Source organism: Lutra lutra, chromosome 9 (assembly GCF_902655055.1).
Source record: "Lutra lutra chromosome 9, mLutLut1.2, whole genome shotgun sequence".
Taxonomy (NCBI): Eukaryota; Metazoa; Chordata; class Mammalia; order Carnivora; family Mustelidae; genus Lutra; species Lutra lutra.
The window spans coordinates 52,199,073-52,215,939 of NC_062286.1; the positions used below are offsets into that span (position 1 = coordinate 52,199,073).

A 16,867-nucleotide genomic window follows, 5' to 3' on the forward strand; every position below is an offset into this window, starting at 1 on the left:
AGAGAAATGGCTGGGGCATGGTCGATGCAAGACAAGCCTGAAACACCTAATTATGTCGGAAAGGAAGCATGTCCTCAGAAAGTATATGGGGCATAAGGACACAGGCTCCAGCTCAGAGGGGTTCCCACTTGTCAAATCAGGGACAATTTGAGCACCAAAATAATGAATTAGGTATAGTAATGACTATAAGCCATTGAGAAAATGGGAGCCGATGAGTCCATGCCATAAATAAATACGTAAGTTAATGGGGGAGAAATGCTGAGTAACAAGTGATAAATGTGCAAGGAAGAGTGGAGTTGGAATGCCATCTGTTTGCAGCCACGACAGTGAAGCTGAAGCCGACGAGAATCTTCGATGGACGCTAAAGCTGAGGGGAAATTTTAATCGGGAGCTGTATATTCTCATGGTCTTAAACTGTGTCTTCAGTTGCTTACTAGTTGCAAAGGAAAACACAATACCTTGTCAGGGAGAGATCAGACGACATCTTGACAGAGTGTTCAAAATTAATACCACCAAGGAGAGACAAATAAACAGTGTACACCTCCAGACAGGGTTCCTCTGAGGAGTACACAGCAGCACTGAGGTAGAATTCCGGCCAGAAGGGCAGGTCTTAAATCTAAGTATGAGAAAGCACTAGAAAAAAACAAAACTGAGTGGGGAAAAAGGTGGCAGGGGACTCTGTTCTTCAAAAATGTCAATATAAGAAAGGCTGTGGAAATAGTCCAGATTAAAGGAGACTTAACAGAAGACAATTAAATGTAATACCACATCCTAAGCGATATGATATATTGGAGCAAAACCCAAGCCGAAGTCTATATGCAGGACATTATTGGCTCAATTTCTAAAATTAGAATACGGACCGTGTCAGTATTAAATTCTCTGCAGTTGGAAACTACTATGGTTATGCAAGAGAATATCCCTGATACTTGGGAATGCTGAAGTACTTGGGAATAGAGGGCCATGGTACACTCAAGTTCCTCTCAAGCGACTCAGAAAAGGAAGCTCTTGTGTGCCCATGTGTGTAAAGAGAGAAAGAGCGCACGAAGGCTGGAGCATATGGTGTGAAATGTTGATGATGGGTGTGGGAGGAAGGCATATGATGTTCTTTATTCTCTGCTTATTCTTGCAACCTTGGGATAAGTTTGAAATTAGTTCCAAACGAAAAATCTTAGAAATTAAGAAGAATGAGCTCACTAGTGGTGACCAAATGTTTTGCATCCCTGAGAGAGTCTTCACTGAGCCCTAACAGGGCCATTGTATGTGGAAGTCCAGGCTCGGAGGGGCGAACTCACCATTGCGAGTCGGTGTGGAATCGGTGCTGTTGATCAGTGCTGGCCTGCGGGTCTCCTGGCCTCCTAACACTGTTCTGTGGAATCCAGCGGAACCATGCCTCATGCCGCTGACTTGGTTGAGTGCTCCCCAGACTCTAGTAGTCTATGTCCATCTCTCTCAAGGGCAGCCAGAAGATCTGGGCACCAGCCCCTGTAGGGACCATGGAAAGCAACACAGACCCAGACTGTGATCAACAGGCTCAGACTCGTTGAGCTTAACAGAGCTGTGTAGTTTTCATGCCCAAAGTGGGATTAAGTTTTTAAGTTCATCGTCCCAGAGCTTTTAGGCTCGATACTGGCATTGAGAGACTTGGGCAGGAAGAAAAAAAAAGAAAACCAAGGAGCTAAATCATGAACCTCCCTCCACACCCCACTGGTGATTTACCCAGGTGTCAGCAGCCAGAAGGACATGGCATTCTTTGCGATAAATCAGAAATACGCATACCACTAATTCCATCACAGAAATTAGGAATTCGTTAATAGAGAAGGTAGTTTCATCAAATGCGTGCGTGTGTGTGCACACCTGAAAATACCTAGAATAACTTTTAGGAAATCGGGTTTTCCGAATCTTCCAATTCAACTTGTTATTCATCTATTTTTTTTGGTATTCACTCCCAGCTGGGGGCTCCCTCAGGTTTTTCACCTTTTTCCGAGAAGAAATTTTAATTAAAAGAATGCTATCTTTTTTCATAATTTTCTCCTGGGATTTGAGGGAAAGGCATAATTGTGTTTGTAAAGCACAGTAGTGGGAGGACTGCGCAGAACCAAGGACACACCGAGTGTCTCTCGCACTCCTAGGAACAGGGAAAGAGAACTGTCTCACGTGGTCTTAGGACACTACAGCACAGCACCTCCACAGTGAGAATGGGAAGTCAGGGAAAATTCTCTCCTCAAGCAGAGCTCTGTGAGACCTTGGGGGCAGTGAAAGGAAGTGGTAGAAGGCCTTTTACTTGCCAGCTAAAATAGGCCTGACCTGAAAGAGGCCTGAGACGGCCCTTTGGGGCCAGGCCAGCCTAGACCAACCAACATGTCTGCTCTCTCCCCGTCTCCTCTCATCTGTAACGCCCCTTTCTTGGCTGAGGGGATAGGGGCTTTTCTCAGTTTTAGGCTCAGGATGTCAGCCAATTCCTGTCCTGCCTGAGGAGGTTTATAACAACTATTCTAAAAGAATGGTTGGAAGAGGAGGCTTGGCCAAGCAGGGCAAGGCCCACAGTGCCTGTTTGCCCAGCTGCACAGTGAAGACAGACAGGGGAGGAAGGTGTGCCTGGAGCCCAGGCTCTGGCATTGGATTTGACTCTAGGCCTCTCTGGTCTTTGTTCTGCACAGAGAGATGGCCACCCACTCATCTCCGTCAGCAGTTACTGCTTGGAAAGGGACAAGCAGGGACATGTCTTGAGTCCCAAAAGCCTTTACATGTATCTCATTACCAAAAAGATTGCTTAGGGGCCCTCCCCCTATGCAGCAATGTGAGAACAGGACTTTACCCCCTCTGGAAGCTTACAGAGGGCAGCCAACAGTTTCCCTTTCGTCACAACTGCCTTTGAAATGCACCGATTTCTTTATTAGTTTTACTCAAGTACAGTTTTCAAGTATTTTGTTAGAGTGATAACCTGAGGCTAAATCCAGCTGGAAACCAAAGCCTTTGACAAAATTCTTTTAAGTTTCTCTAAGTCAGGATCTCCCCCAGACTCAGAACTCAGTCTACCCTCAGAGTGCTCTCATTATCTTCTTAGACCCATCTAGTTCTTGGCACTCCTAACTCCGTGGCATTCTTCTCAGACACTCCCGACAGTGCCAGGCTCTGTGCCCTCAAGCATGGACTTAAGCCCATTTTTGAGTCCTGACCTATTGAGTCCTGACCTACCGTGGCCCTTGTTTTCATCTACTCAGCCAGTGTCCACATAGATGCAACACAGATAGCCTCATGTAATGCGACGCGATCCGTTCATGCCTTAGTTCCGTGTTTCTGTGTTGTTTCTGTGTCCTGTTTACATACTAGAGGCATGTGTATATGTCAATGTATAAAGGAAAAACTCAGTTCTTCGCTTTCTACGTAGGGAAAAACTCCGTTCTTCCCTACTGTGTTTCTCCCCAAGTCTCCTTTATTACCCACATGAAACATTTCATTTCTGACACTTCTGGTCACCAAATGCATGGACATTTTTCCCCACATCAAGCAGTTCCCTGTGACACCAGCTGGATGTCCTACAATTTGACTCAATTCTGACACTGTTTACATGCAGACAGCATCCACTCACACAGGTTAAGGGCTCAGTTCCACAAGACCCTCCCCCCAGTTGAGACACCAGCCACCTGGCTATCCACCTGGGCTTCTGACCACCTGTTTCAGATGGAGGTTCCCTGACCCCCTCCTCAGGTTCGCTGAATTGCTGGAACAGCTCCCAGAAGTCAGAAAACATCTTACTTACTAGATCACAGATTTATTGGAAAAGTCCATAACTCAGGAACCAGGTGGAAGAGATGCGTGGGGCAAGGTCTGGGGAAAAGGGCGTGAAGGAGCTCCCGTGCTCTCTCTAGGCACACCACTCTCCAAATTTCCACGCATTCGACAACCCGGAAGCTCTCCAAACCCTGTACTTCAGGGATTTTATGGAAATGTCACCACATGGGCACGATGAATTGTGAACCCTATTTTCAGCTTTTCCCCCTTCTCAAGAGAATGGGTGGTGGGACCGAAAATTCCAAGCTTCTAATCATGGCTTGATCTTTCCAACCCTTATCCGGGATCCCACCCAGGATCACCTCATTAGAACAAAAGACACTCGTGCCACCCAGGAAATCACATGCTTTTGAGGGGATAGGTATCAAGAACAGGGGTCACAGGCCAATATTAGGACAAGAGATGTTCCTAGTATTCTTATCACTTGGGAAATTACAAGGGCTTGTAATTTTGTTTGCTGGTAATGAGGGCCAGAGACCAAGATATATATTTTCTCAGTGTATCTCAGGGTATCTGTTGAGCAACTTGGGCAAAGTCAATGCAGCAATTCAGGAAACTGGTTCTTTTTTTTTTTTTCCCAAGATTTTATTTATTTTTATTTATTTATTTGACAGACAGAGATCACAAGTAGGCAGAGAGGCAGGCAGAGAGAAAGGAAGGGAAGCAGGCTCCCTGCCAAGCAGAGAGCCCAATGCGGGGCTCGATCCCAGGACCCTGGGATCATGACCTGAGACGAAAGCAGAGGCTTTTAACCCACTGAGCCACCCAGGCATCCCCTGGTTCTTGAACCCACACCTTTTAACCTCAAAGCTTGTACAGTGTGTATGTGCCACGGACTGTATCCATCCTCATTTGTTCATTATTGAATTCTGAGCTCCTAGAGTGGTGCCTGGCACAGGGGAGGCATTTGACAAGTATTTATTAAATGAATAAGTGACCAGTTATTATGACAGTCTCGGGCCCACCCCTGAGAGCTAAATGCTGGGCCCGTAGTCTTAGCAGCATCACAATGCTTATGGCCAAGACGACTCGGCCTTCTACTGATGACTCACTGATTTCTGTAGTTGCATGAACAATCTTCAGCCATTCTTTCTCTTACTACATTTTTATTTTTGCTTTTCAGATTTACCGTTAGCTGGTAGTGGAGGATGTTAGGGGTTTTCTAAAGTCCTGGTTTGTCTTGCCTGATTAATCCCTGGGGTGGGTTTCAATATTTTACAGCTTTTGGATCTCTTCATCCAGTGGGACTGGTCGACCTACCTTGCTGACTATGGTCAGCCCACCTGCAAGTACTTGCGCGTGAACCCAGTGACAGCTCTGACCCTGCTTGAAAAGTGAGTACACAGTCCGGTGGTCTCTGTTGGGAGGTGGGGAAAGGGCATGGGGATCAGTGTCAGGGATAATTTTCTCTTGGCCAATACCTTCCAAACACAGCAGAGAGGCCTGTTCTTGGAGTTGCCGTTAAGTGCTACCCATAGTCTCCGCTATTGGATTGGGCAGGCTGGCCTTCCTCTTGTAGCCTCTTAGCTCCTGAGCCCCAAGAAGCTGAGGCCAAGTATGGGTCAGGTGGACTCTGGCAAGCCCTTGGAGCTGAATGGGGCAACATCTCTTTAGCTAAAGATGACAAGAGAAGAAAGGAAGATGCCTTAAGGTTGGGTTCAGGCCACCTGGGGAACAGAGTGAGAATGGCCCCAATCATCTGGGGACAATGGGCAGAAGAGCCCCATGAAAGATGGCTTCTGTGGTTTCTAGCAGAGAAGTTCCTGGAATGCCTGAAACCTTCAGCAGCGCCATCCCCATTCAGCACCCCCACCCCCACCCCCAAACTCCCTGCCAGATTGAGCCTTGTTTTGCTGACTGTCCCAAGAAAGCTGTTGGACATGGTGTCTCATTCTTGCTCTGGGCAGTCACTGGCCAGCAGAGGTGCTCCCACTGAGATCAGGTTAGACAGCTCCAGAACGTCTCATGGTTAACCAGTACATCACCCAGATGCTGGAATCTGTTATGCAGCCTAGCTCTGGCTTTTCCTAACCTAGTTGAGAGCTGGCAGGCCAGAGACCAGGATCCACATAAAAGGGAGGGTTTTTATTGTCATCACACTAGTTAAGGGCCAGCTTCTTTGAAGCTTCTTAGAACAGTACCCCGCATCTAAGCAGTACAGCAAGTACGTATGTGACCCTATGTGAGCTTGGGTACATGGACCAGCAGCTAGGAGGTCAGAGTGCAGCCGTAAGCAGAGGAAAGGCTAAGGTACATCCTCCCTACTGTGCAGTTAGAAGAGTGGGAAGGGGAGGAGTGGAAAGTAAGCAAGAACAGGACGCAGAGGAAAGTGTTTGGAGCCAAAAAACCAAGAGCCCAGGGTGCAGCTTTCGCCAGACCAAGACAGACTGATGTTTCCATTTTAACTTTGTTTCCCATGATTCTCTCTCCTGATGACCTTCTTCCCTAGGATATCTAGAGAGTAAGTATATTATTCACTTGGGCCTTTTCCATCACTTTGAGGCAAGTCCTTCTCGTTTCCTCACTGACACTAACGACTACACTAAATCCTTACTCTCTGAGTTTTCTACCCCCTGACATACTAATCTACTAAACTAGTCTGGTGCCAGCTGGCTGGCTGTTTCCTCTGTCCTCGGTCCTTAGAATGACCCTTGGCATACCAATCCCTATGGGGCTGGAGGTGGTGGCAGGGATTTTCTTTCCCCCATTGGTGCCAGGGAAAAGCTTGTTCCCACTCAGCTTCCTGGCACGCTCCATACTCTTGCTAGTGCAAAGCTTGAAACTCGGCCCTGACAGAAGGGAGCTGTTCAGCAGTCTCCCCTTCTCCGCCACCTCCTGGTGGTGAAGCCCATGGCAATAAGCTCTGGAACCTACGTCTCCCGGAGAAACCTTTTTATTAGAGGCAAGGCCTAATCGCAGCTGAAATGAGGGACATTTGGGCCCTCCAGGTGGTGTTTAGTCTTGTATTCACTCTGTGTCCAAATGGGCTGTGGGATTCCCTTCCATTTCCTTCTCTCAACAGTCCTTTGCTTGTCTGCTCCTAAGAATCTCTAGATCTGAGAGGCATTGTCTCTTCCACTTTCTGTGGATCAGCAATGGGCTGAAACAGCCTCTCCGTGGCATTCTGGAGGCCCGACAGTAACAAAGCCGTGAGCTTATCCCCAGCCATCAGCAGGGTTTAAAAGCTTCCTCCCAAACCCAGGAGGGCCAAAGTCCACCCGGATCACCAAAATCCCTACTTCCCAGCCTCATAGGAATCAGCCCCTTTACCTGACCCTTTCCTGCTTTCGCCCCAGCCAGATCTACCACCAGAGCTTGACTATCTCTCCTTTTCAACCTGCCAAAGACATTCAGGAAACAGAAGAGGCGCCTGTGTCACTGAGAGGTGGCCCTAGCCAAAGTAGATCAGGATCCCAGGCTTACAGAATGGGAGGGGAGGGGAGGAGGGCCCCCCGCTTTGGTTTGGGTGCTTCCCAGGGCACAAACCGGCATGCTGTCATCAGCTGTCAAGGCACTTGAGTTTCTCTTTGGAGTAATCCCAACTCTGGGCCTTAATTGCCAAGAACTCCTAGCCTGTGAGGCTCAGGGACTACCTTCTTCTTCCCTTTCTCCTACCTTATTGGAGAGTTTCTTTTATGAGAGCTGAAAGCCAACTCTGGCTCCCCATCTCTGGGCAGCTTCAAGGAGTCATGAAATTCATGATCACAAAGGACATTAAAATGAATGCCCCATGCATGTAGGGAGTGTGTTTCCGCTTCCTTCCTTCCTTTCTTCCTTTCTTCCTTCCTTGTTTTGCATTGTTTTTCTTTAGATTCATAGCATATTCAGCAAAGGAAAAGGAATCCTTCTCTGGGATAAATAATCTAAAACCAGGCCAGTTCCACAGACATAATTGTCCAGTCCATGCATAAGGGACCAAATACAGTAATCATCAGAGCCTGAGGACCATGTGCTTTCTTTTCAACCAGCCTCTGTCACCTCTTCTTCCTCCCCTCCAAGCTCAGTCCTATACAGGTGGGTGGTTGTACCTTATACTCAGTGTTCTGAGTTTACTTGAGTAATTCCAGTCTGAAGACACTTAAGCTTAGATCTGTGAAAGAAGTCGCAACTCATCTGTGGCTGTCAGTGTTGGCCTCAACCACACAGCTTTGGTGCTCATCAGAATCTCCCAGCCTCATGAATATAACTGCCCTTGTGGCATCTCTAGATTTAACCCATTGGCCTCACATCTGCCCCTCTGAACAAAGACCACCACACAGGGGGAAAAAAAAAGGGCCAGGATTGTCCAAAGGCCCCTCGGAAGTATGCCTGGCCATAGATTACCAGGCTTATCAGGTTCCTTCCCCTCCTTCGGACCTGTCTACGTACAGCCCAGGAGCTGTGAAGCCAGAAAGCCAGCCCAGATCCTGGGCGATGGTGGTGAAGACTGCCAATGCCTACACCAGGGTGAAATTGGTCTGGGCAGTGTTCTTAATTCTCTGACACCAGAACTAGCAGTGGGCTGGAGGTCTAGTGTGCAGAGACTGAGGCCAGAGGTCACAGTCAGATGTCAGAGGTTGTGGACTCTGCAGGGATTAGCACATTCCCACGTTCTATCACAATGGCTTACCCAGACTTGGGCCTTCCTGTGATACCATAGCCTGGTCATGACTTTACCTATGCTTCCTGGTTAGGTCTTTCCATCTGGCCACAACCATTGGCCAGAACTGCTCATGGTTTGCCCTCTAGGAATATGCCATCTCTGGAGCTTTGGCGGAACCCGGTAATAGAAAGCTCTGTGAAGGTCAAAGGTGTGAGGGTATGGACAACCCTGGGGTTCTCAGGGGCTTCTCCTGGCTGAAGTTCTGGCTCCACAAGCGAAAGGATGGTCTGTCTGCTCTCCTTCTCACGATGTGCTCAACCGCCTCACCGTCTCTGGGTCCTTACTCTGAGACAAAAGAGATCGGTCAGGCCCTTAGTTTTGTTAGGGATGGGACAGAGCAACCGGCCAGTGAAGTTTAGAAATACACAGTGGCTTTCAGTTACTCATCTCCTCTTGGAATTACTAGCTGAGAGTTTGTTCCTGCTTTCTCTTTCAAGTACCAGCTCTGAGGTCACAGCAGGATTTCACGATCTCAGGAGATGATAAGTGGATCCTGGATCTAGATATTCTGTAAGAGCCTGTTGACCCTCAGGGCTTCAGCACGCCCAAGATTCCTATGGGAGCTGCACACCTGGAGCTAGAAGGGAAGGAAAGAGGTGCAGTGGGAGGGGGTGTGGGTGATCAGGAGGTTGGCCCCTCCATCGCTGGCTTTGGACTCTCTTCCAGAGGTGACGGAGGTTGGGAGGGCAGTGGGTGCCACAAGACAGCTTCCTGAACAGTAGGTAAGTAGGGGCTTGACATATTGACATATTGAAATATTCTGGACTCTCAGGTCTGGGAGGAGGTGGAGATGTGCGGAGCCATCCACCTCCCACCCGGTCTCCTTCCATCATTGTCTCCTCAAACACTTTGCTCTCCTTCTTTCTTCCTCTGTTTAGGATGAGGGACACCAGCCGCAAGAACAACATGTTTGCACAGTTCCGGAAAAATGAGCGAGACAAGCAGAAATTGATTGATACTGTGGCCAAGCAGCTCCGGGGACTCATCAGCAGCCACCACTCATGAAAGCTAGCCTCAGGCCTGCAGAGGCTGCTCACACCAGCCCTGGAGGCCGGGACCCAGTCCCGGCTGGCCCTGCCTTTGTGCATTCTTCTTGAAAGAGAGCAAATGTATTTTTTTAATAACCTGTGTACAGTATTCACGTAACCTTTCCCTATAGTAAAAGAGGCACAAGAAAAAGCAAGTACATGAGGTGTTGCCAGGCTGGGACTCCGGGGAAGTCATACTGTACTCTGTAGTGGCCTAGAGATGGTGGTGTCACCAGTCCCGGGACGATGAACCACCTTTTATCGCTGCCCTAGAACCTCAGTCTGGGGCTCAGGAATGACACAGACGTAATGGGTCCTTGGTCCTGGGAGGTAAGGTGAGTAGGCGAAAAGATAACAAAGTATATCCTGTTCGTTCCCAGCGTCCCATTCACCACACAGGGGAGGTTGGTCCTTCCTGATGCAAGAAGAGGACCTGGAAAACGTTACTGTTTAGTGTATGAAAGACCAGCACACATGAAAGACCAGCACACACAGTTCTGGAAGTTCGTATCTCCCCAGTCCACCAATGTTCATCAGCAGGGGGACAAGCATGGCGTGTGGCCAGAAGACAGCTTCACTCCAGTCCCCTGAGAGTGGCCATTTCTTCAGCCCAGATCTGACCCAGTGCTTTTATTGCTGACTTTTCTGGGGCAAGATAGAGCTGAGTATACAGTGGTGATAATTGGACCCCATGACTAACCGCAGGTTGCTCCACACCAGGAAGAGTTTTATTAGCTCTTGAAAGCCAGTGTGAATGGAATCAGAGCCTCGGTCCCTTCCCTGTTCATCTCATCGTCTTTCAGGGTCAAGGCACTGGATTCAGAGCAGAGATCAACAGTTATTTCCATAGATCTTCACAGAGAGTCTCAGACTTGACCTTCTTCAGTAGCGTCATTGGGTTCAGTCAGATTCTAGAAGCCTGAAAATGGCCCTTCCTTAACCCTTCAGTAAAACCTGAAGGTTACTGGGGAGTGCCCCTTGGGATTGAAAACCAGCTCTCTGGCCACCATCTTTACAAGAAACATTATCACCTCTGTACTGTGGCAACAGCCGCAGCTGGACAACATGCCTGTTGGGATGGAACCATTGTCCCCATGAAGCAGACGGGGCCAGTCGTGGCTAGTAGTTTGTCGCCTTTGGCCCAGCGGTCTGTTACTAAGTCATATCCTTGATGTGAAGCTCTTCTTACTCAAGCCCAAGCCTTTTGTCCTCTCCTGAGACCCCCATAGCCATCTTTTGGCCTCATCTGAGAAAGGTTGTCTATAATCCCATCCCGCACATTCTGGAGTGTGCCAAGGAAGCCTGGACTAGCTAGCTGGGAGGCTGTATCTGCTGTCGCAGATGGGCTCCTGACACCTGGCGCAAGGGCCTTGCTGTGAGGTCAGCCAGAGGACCCTGCACTCTAAGACTCTTTGGGAAGGTGCTCCTGTGGCTACCGGCAAATGTGTAATTGTGCATCACCAAACAATGACAAATAAGCCACACAGGCATTTCCAGCTTGGATTAGTGGGAGGAGAGACTCATCAAACAGAATTCTTCACTACCTTTGTCAGCTACTTAGCTGCTTCTGGGGAGAGCAATGCTTTCTTTTTCATTCCCCACCCCAATCCCCCCAGAATCCCATCCCAACTTGCAAACCAAGGGGAAGATATTACACACAACAGACATGAGCCTTCCTCAAAGCTGGAGAGGCCAGGCTGCGTGGACGCTCTAGAGAAGCTTTCTAAGGCTTACCTTGAGGCCTCAGTGCTTGGCCCAGGGTCTCAGGAGGAGGGTCAGGGATGAATGCTGCCACCCAGAATTGCAAAAGGCAAGGGAAAGTGGGGGGCCATGGGAATGATGCCATCACCCAAGCCCTGGGTTTGATTGAAAGAGAGCAAGAAATGATTACACTAATCTAAAGTTCTGTTGCTTAAGAAGGGCCCAGCACACTCCTTCACTAGTCTCCCATTTGCAGCAAGATCCTTTCAGATGGATCTTGGGACATGGGACATAGGACAGAGAGAACCTTAAGCATGTCACAGTTTTTCTTCTCTGAGTCATCATTGCTGGGCTGGTCTCAAGCCTGTACCCTGGAAAGACTGCTGTAGAGGAAAAGCAGACAGGGTGGCAGAATGGGGCTTCCTCTGCACCTCATTCACGACCTCCCTCTAAAGAAAACACTTACCCAGCTCAAGACTCTTAGGGGAGGACCCTTTGGTGGCTCTCTTCCCTCTCGGTCTGTCTTCAGTCTTCTCTGACGAAACCAACATGCTGCTACTGAGTTGTGTCTAGAGACACACTCTCGTTGGGCAAGGGAAGGTCAAAAAACAGGGACCGGCAATGTCCAAGTTGTTTGAATTGGCGAAGTCAGATTTTTGAGTCTTCTCTCCAGGCCTCTAGCTGGGCCAGGCCTTGAGAGGACTTGTGCACATGGGGCCATGCCCCTTAGACTCCTAAGACCCGGCCTCAGGCGCCCAGAGATATGGAAGTGCCCCAGCAGGCCCCAGTAGCAGAGCAAGAGCAAGAGCAGCTAGAAGCCCATGGCCTGGGGTTAGTGTGACTCTTAGCCAAGTTCTGGGGGAAACCAGGTCCATGTTTCTAAAGGGACCTTCTGGGTTGGGACCCTCATAGGTTTCAGTAGTAGTGTAGACAGCTCCTATAGTTTGGACGTTCACAGGAAATCTTTTGGGACTGTGATTGAAGCTGTTGGGGGTAGAGATTGGAACCAGCGGAGTCCCTGTTGACAAAAGGAGTGTCCAGCGTCCAAGGAGTGCTGCAAGTGTTTTCATCGCATACCAGGCCTCAAAGCCAGCCTAGCTCCATCGCATACCTGACAAGGGTCTGCTCAGCAAGCCCCAGACCCAGGGCTCTCCTATCCCCCAAATCAGCAATGGCCATGACCTCCCTCATAAAGCCTCTCCACACTCCCTGGGACCTGCTACGGAGTTCCCCTCCCGTCGCCTCCCTTCTCCCAGGACTCTGCTCCTGTCTGCTTCAACTGTCTCTTTTTTTTTTCTCCTTTTTCTTTTCCTTTGCCTGCGTTCATAATTACTTTTCACTAATGTGTTGGAAATAGCGTTTTATTTTGCACAAATAGTTGCACATTTACGGAGGAAATTTAGGAGAGTCCATTTTTAACTCTAAAGGGAACTTTTTTTTTCTTGAAGACTCACTCCTAAAGCTACCAGTGCAGATGGGCCTCACGGTTCTTGGGAGCCTACCCCGTGGAAAGAGCATGTTGATCCCTCCTGTACATTTTCCTGTCTTAACTGCTATTAAACAAGGGAGCCTATGTACCTGTTTCAAAAGCCACGGTGTTGTCTCATGGTTTTTTGGTTCTTCCGCCCCTCGTATATTGCAGCTGCGGTGGGCGAGCCGGACGGCAGCCATCGCACCCCCCGCACCGGACTGAGGACTAGAGCAGGCAAAGGCCCACTGGGGGGAGGAAGCCTACCTGCTGCGCAAGGCAAGGAGCCCTTGGAAACGTCCCCAAAATGCTGGGTTGGGTTTCCCGCCGATCCAGTTAACACGGGTATCCTCGCCGTCAAGGGGAGCGCTGGTCTGGGCAGCCTGGCCCTCCTGTGGCTTGAAGAGCAGCCCTTGCTGCGAAAGGGCACCTAGTCCAAACAGAAGGGGAGGATGTAGCATTCTCCAGAATAAAGCTGAGTGGGGGAAGGGGAGGAAGGAGCCTGTTTTAGAGCCCCTTGCAAGGAAGGGACGGGCCTCAGGGCCTAATGCGGAAGCGGGTCTGGTTAGGCAAGAAGGTGTGGAGGCAGCTGGGCGTTCACTAGCTGGGCCTGGGAGTTCAGTTCAGATTGTGTTAAGCTGTGGGAGGGTTGCAGGGGCAGACCACGCTAGAGTGAAAAGTTGGCCGGGGTCTGGAGGATGAGTAGAGAGCCCGGGGGTCAGGGGGTGGGGGGCACACACGGAACCATGGGGCATAAGGCCAGAAATGGAGTAACAGCACCCGCTGCGCTTGCCCCCTTGGGACAAGCGCCTGTTCATGAACCGGGTACAAGCCCTTCAAATCAACCAACTGCCTGGCTCAGAGTAGAGCCAGTCCTCCAGGGGGCATCTCCTCGTCACCACCACCTAGGACATTCTCTGCCGTCTCTTTGGTGCCAAAACTTCTACTAGCATTCAGGAGTTCTTAACCCAGGGTTGGTGACCCTTAGACCATGTGTGTGGGAGTGTCCATGGTCACGTGGATGCCCCAGCACGCATTCACCCAGTGAATCTTTCCTAGACACTGATGAAAGCCATGAAAGTCCATGGCTTTCATCAGTGTCTAGGAAAGATTCAGGACTAAAACACTGAATGGTAACCAAACCCCTTTGGAAATACAGCTCTCCTGAGGGAAAGCCAGAAGCTCTGAGCTGTTACCTCCCCTCTCTGCCTCCTACGACTCTGGCAGACTTGTCAACACCTACGGCTCTGCCACCAGCCTTTTCCCGGAGCTCCCCACATGATCCCCAGGTCACACTTAAAAACCAGTACAGCCACCATTCCTAGCTTTCTCTGCCCAGCCAGGTCAGCGTGCTGCGGTGGGCGTGAGGACCTTGCATCTCTGAGATCGCAGAGACTCACGGCCGGCTGGGGAGATGGCACACCAGAGGGCTTTGCGGACACGGGAGCCCGCAAAGCCAAACTGAACCTGACTCACCCCAGAACATTCTCTGTAGCTTCTGAGCACTGACCGGTGAAGGGGCTAACCCAAGGCCTTATCCAGAGAGGGAATAGCAGCCCTGGCGGGGTTCCTGGAGCAGAGAGGGAGGGGGGTCCTGGGACGGATGTGAGACCATCACCAGCTTGCCCCTTTGCTCACGGGCGAGGCGTATCTGCTCACCAGGTACATGAAGACCAGGACTAGCAGGTGGAGATAAGGGGAGGGAGAGAAAGTGCCAGACCCTTTCCTTTCCCCCAGAGGCCTCAGCGTTGAGTTTAATGGGCAGTGGTTGCTGGGGAATGAGAGAGCCTCAGGGCCCAAGGGACCAGAAGACAAAAGCTCTTGAGGAAGTGCAAGGAGGAGGAGGAGAGAAGTGGGGGTCCGGGCATTGTGTGGGAGAGCCACCCCTCTATCTGTTTCAGTCACTGCTGGGGTTAGGGTTACCATGCACTTGGGGCCCCAGCTGCTTTGTGGGGTCTGTGACATCAGCCGTTGTAATGGTAATGGAGGGGCCTCTCTTACAGGGAGGGAGGGGTGGGCTGGCTCCCCTTTGCCAGTCAGCCCACATCAAATCCCAGAGAGGATTGAAGCTCCTGTTCCCTCCGGGTGGGGGCAGGATGTGGGCCCAGGACCAGCCCAAGACAACAGGCCCAAGCCATGACCTTCCTCTCTCCAAAGCTCCAGAAAAGGAATGCAGTCTGAACATTGAGACGCTTTTCTGGCCCGAAACAATCCTCCCATTCTCTAGGCTCAATGATGGGTCTATTTCCTCCTGTAAATGGGTCTCGTAATCTTCAACTTTTACCTTTGCTTCTAAGGGTAATTAATTGGATCTCCCTCTTGTTCTCCCTACACACTCCCCTCTCTGTTACAAGGCTCAGGTTAAGCCGGGTGGATGGCTTTTCTTTCTTTCTATTCCATGGAGTGCTCATTTTTAAAGCTGATGGAGTAAGGCCTTGCCCTCTCCAGTGAACCTCTTCTCCAGAGAAGCCCGCTGGGGAAACACCACTTCCACGGGCCCAGGAAAGCGGCCTCTGCCGGGCTAAAGGCTTTTCAGATAACAAGTTCTGAGCAACCATTTCACTTTTTCTTCCAGGTATGTTCCAAGGCTTTAGGAAAGGAGTTTTCAGGGTGTCCCCCTCAGGAGTAAAGTGAGGGGTTAAGGGATGATCGGACCCTGGAGACAAGGAGAGGCAAAGATGGGCTCCGGAGAAGAGCCAAGGATCAGAGAGTTTCCTTTTTTTCCCACGGGCTGGGGAGGAACAGGAAGCCCTCAGGTGCAGGCAGCATGAGGGCATCAGGTGGGAAGGAGTGAGGGTAGACCCCATCGGGGCAGGGGGAAGAGATGCTGCTATGGGGAGACAGGTCATGCCGGAGACACTGAGGATTTCTAGTAACTGTGACCTTGTCTGACGCTCTTCTTAGTCAGGAATGACCTTATATGCCTGTCTGAATCTTTTGCCGAATTCTGCCCCACACATGGCACCTGGGGCCTCGGGACCCATTGAGTCCCACTTGGAGTGGGGACAGTCGCTACCAAGGGAAGGGGCCGGGAGAGCAGCACTCCTTGCCCAGAGGACTGTCCTGCAGCTGACACTGTTTAGGAGAGGTATTGAGGATAAAAAGCAAACTAACTTATGGTCAGTTTTACTACAGTTTTAAAATTCTCTACAACCATGTATCCCCTGCCTCTTGGCATGCTATGGAGTAAGGAACAGGTTGAAATCAGATTGAGTCAGGTGAGAAACCAAAATAGCAGTTTAATTCCGGACACGCAGGGTGCAAGTCCCGGTGGTGGTGCTGGTGAAGGCATGTGTACGCGGGCGTGTGTACGCGTATGTGGGGTATCTAAAAGAATTCGGGCCTCCCCCCACGGAGCCCTGATCCCACATGGAACCACTGTTAACAGTAGGGTGATGTTCTTCCTGCTCCTTTGAATGTGTATATACTTTTTTCACCAAAAGATATGATTGCAATAAACTACATTACAGGTTTCTCTCCCACTTAATGTATCTTGGACGTCTTTCATGGCAATATGGTAGGATTTCTTCCTCTATGACGCCCATGAATACTTCTCTGGCATGGGTGTCCCTGGAGTCTATTTGATTCTGAACTAGTCAATATTTGGGATGTTCCTGGTATTTTGCTGTGAACAGTGTTACAAGACACTTGTGTACACCTCTGCCTTCTCCCGTAGGTATTTCTGTAGTATAAAGTTTCAGGAGTAGAATTGATTGGTTAAAGATCGAAAGTATTATAAACATTAATAGAAATTGTATCTTACTCTTCTGAAAAATCACCCATTTACACTGTCTCCCTACAGGATATGATAGTCTGTTTCTCTATCTATCCTCAGTCCCATGTAATATCAATATTTGTTTTCTGTACATGAATTGAGAGTGGGCTTAAGCATCCATTTGAATTAGTCATTTTTATTTCCTCTTATATAAAACAGCTATCCATATATTCTGCTATTCTTTAAAAAAATGGGTTGTTTTCCTTTTCATGTTGACTTGTAGCCGTTTGTATTTTAGGGATTTTAACTATTTGTCATCTGCATTTGCAGATTTTTTCCCTAGTTTGTCTTTTGGGTTTGTTCACGGTCCATATCATTTAGAACTCCTGATTCTGCGAGTAACAAACAACCTAACTCAGAGGAGATTTGCTGACTGAAATTCCAAAGGTAGTTCAGGGTTGATTTGACCCAATGACCAAAAAATGTCAAGGTCCCACTTTTTTCCTCTGTCTGCTCTGCCT

The 16,867-nt window shown here is 49.4% G+C and overlaps 1 protein-coding gene and 1 long non-coding RNA gene across 3 annotated transcripts in view; one reads left to right on the plus strand and one right to left on the minus strand.

Moving 5' to 3' along the window:
• Positions 1-12,756, plus strand: part of EXOC6B (exocyst complex component 6B) — a 715,681-nt gene extending 702,925 nt beyond the window's left edge. The window contains exons 21-23 of one of the 2 annotated variants that reach the window (XM_047743996.1): positions 5,014-5,126; positions 6,242-6,253; positions 9,313-12,756. In XM_047743996.1, coding sequence (XP_047599952.1) covers positions 5,014-5,126; positions 6,242-6,253; positions 9,313-9,439 — 252 coding nt within the window. In that variant the 3' untranslated portion in view covers positions 9,440-12,756. The remainder of the gene's footprint in view (positions 1-5,013; positions 5,127-6,241; positions 6,254-9,312) is intronic. The other variant, XM_047743997.1, reaches the window with a different exon arrangement.
• Positions 1,200-14,659, minus strand: LOC125108333 (uncharacterized). Its single transcript, XR_007129876.1, has 3 exons — positions 12,742-14,659; positions 8,552-8,719; positions 1,200-1,482 (listed from the first exon to the last, which is right to left on the minus strand). It is a non-coding gene; the product is annotated as an uncharacterized LOC125108333 (long non-coding RNA).
• Between the last annotated feature and the right edge of the window lie 2,208 nt (positions 14,660-16,867).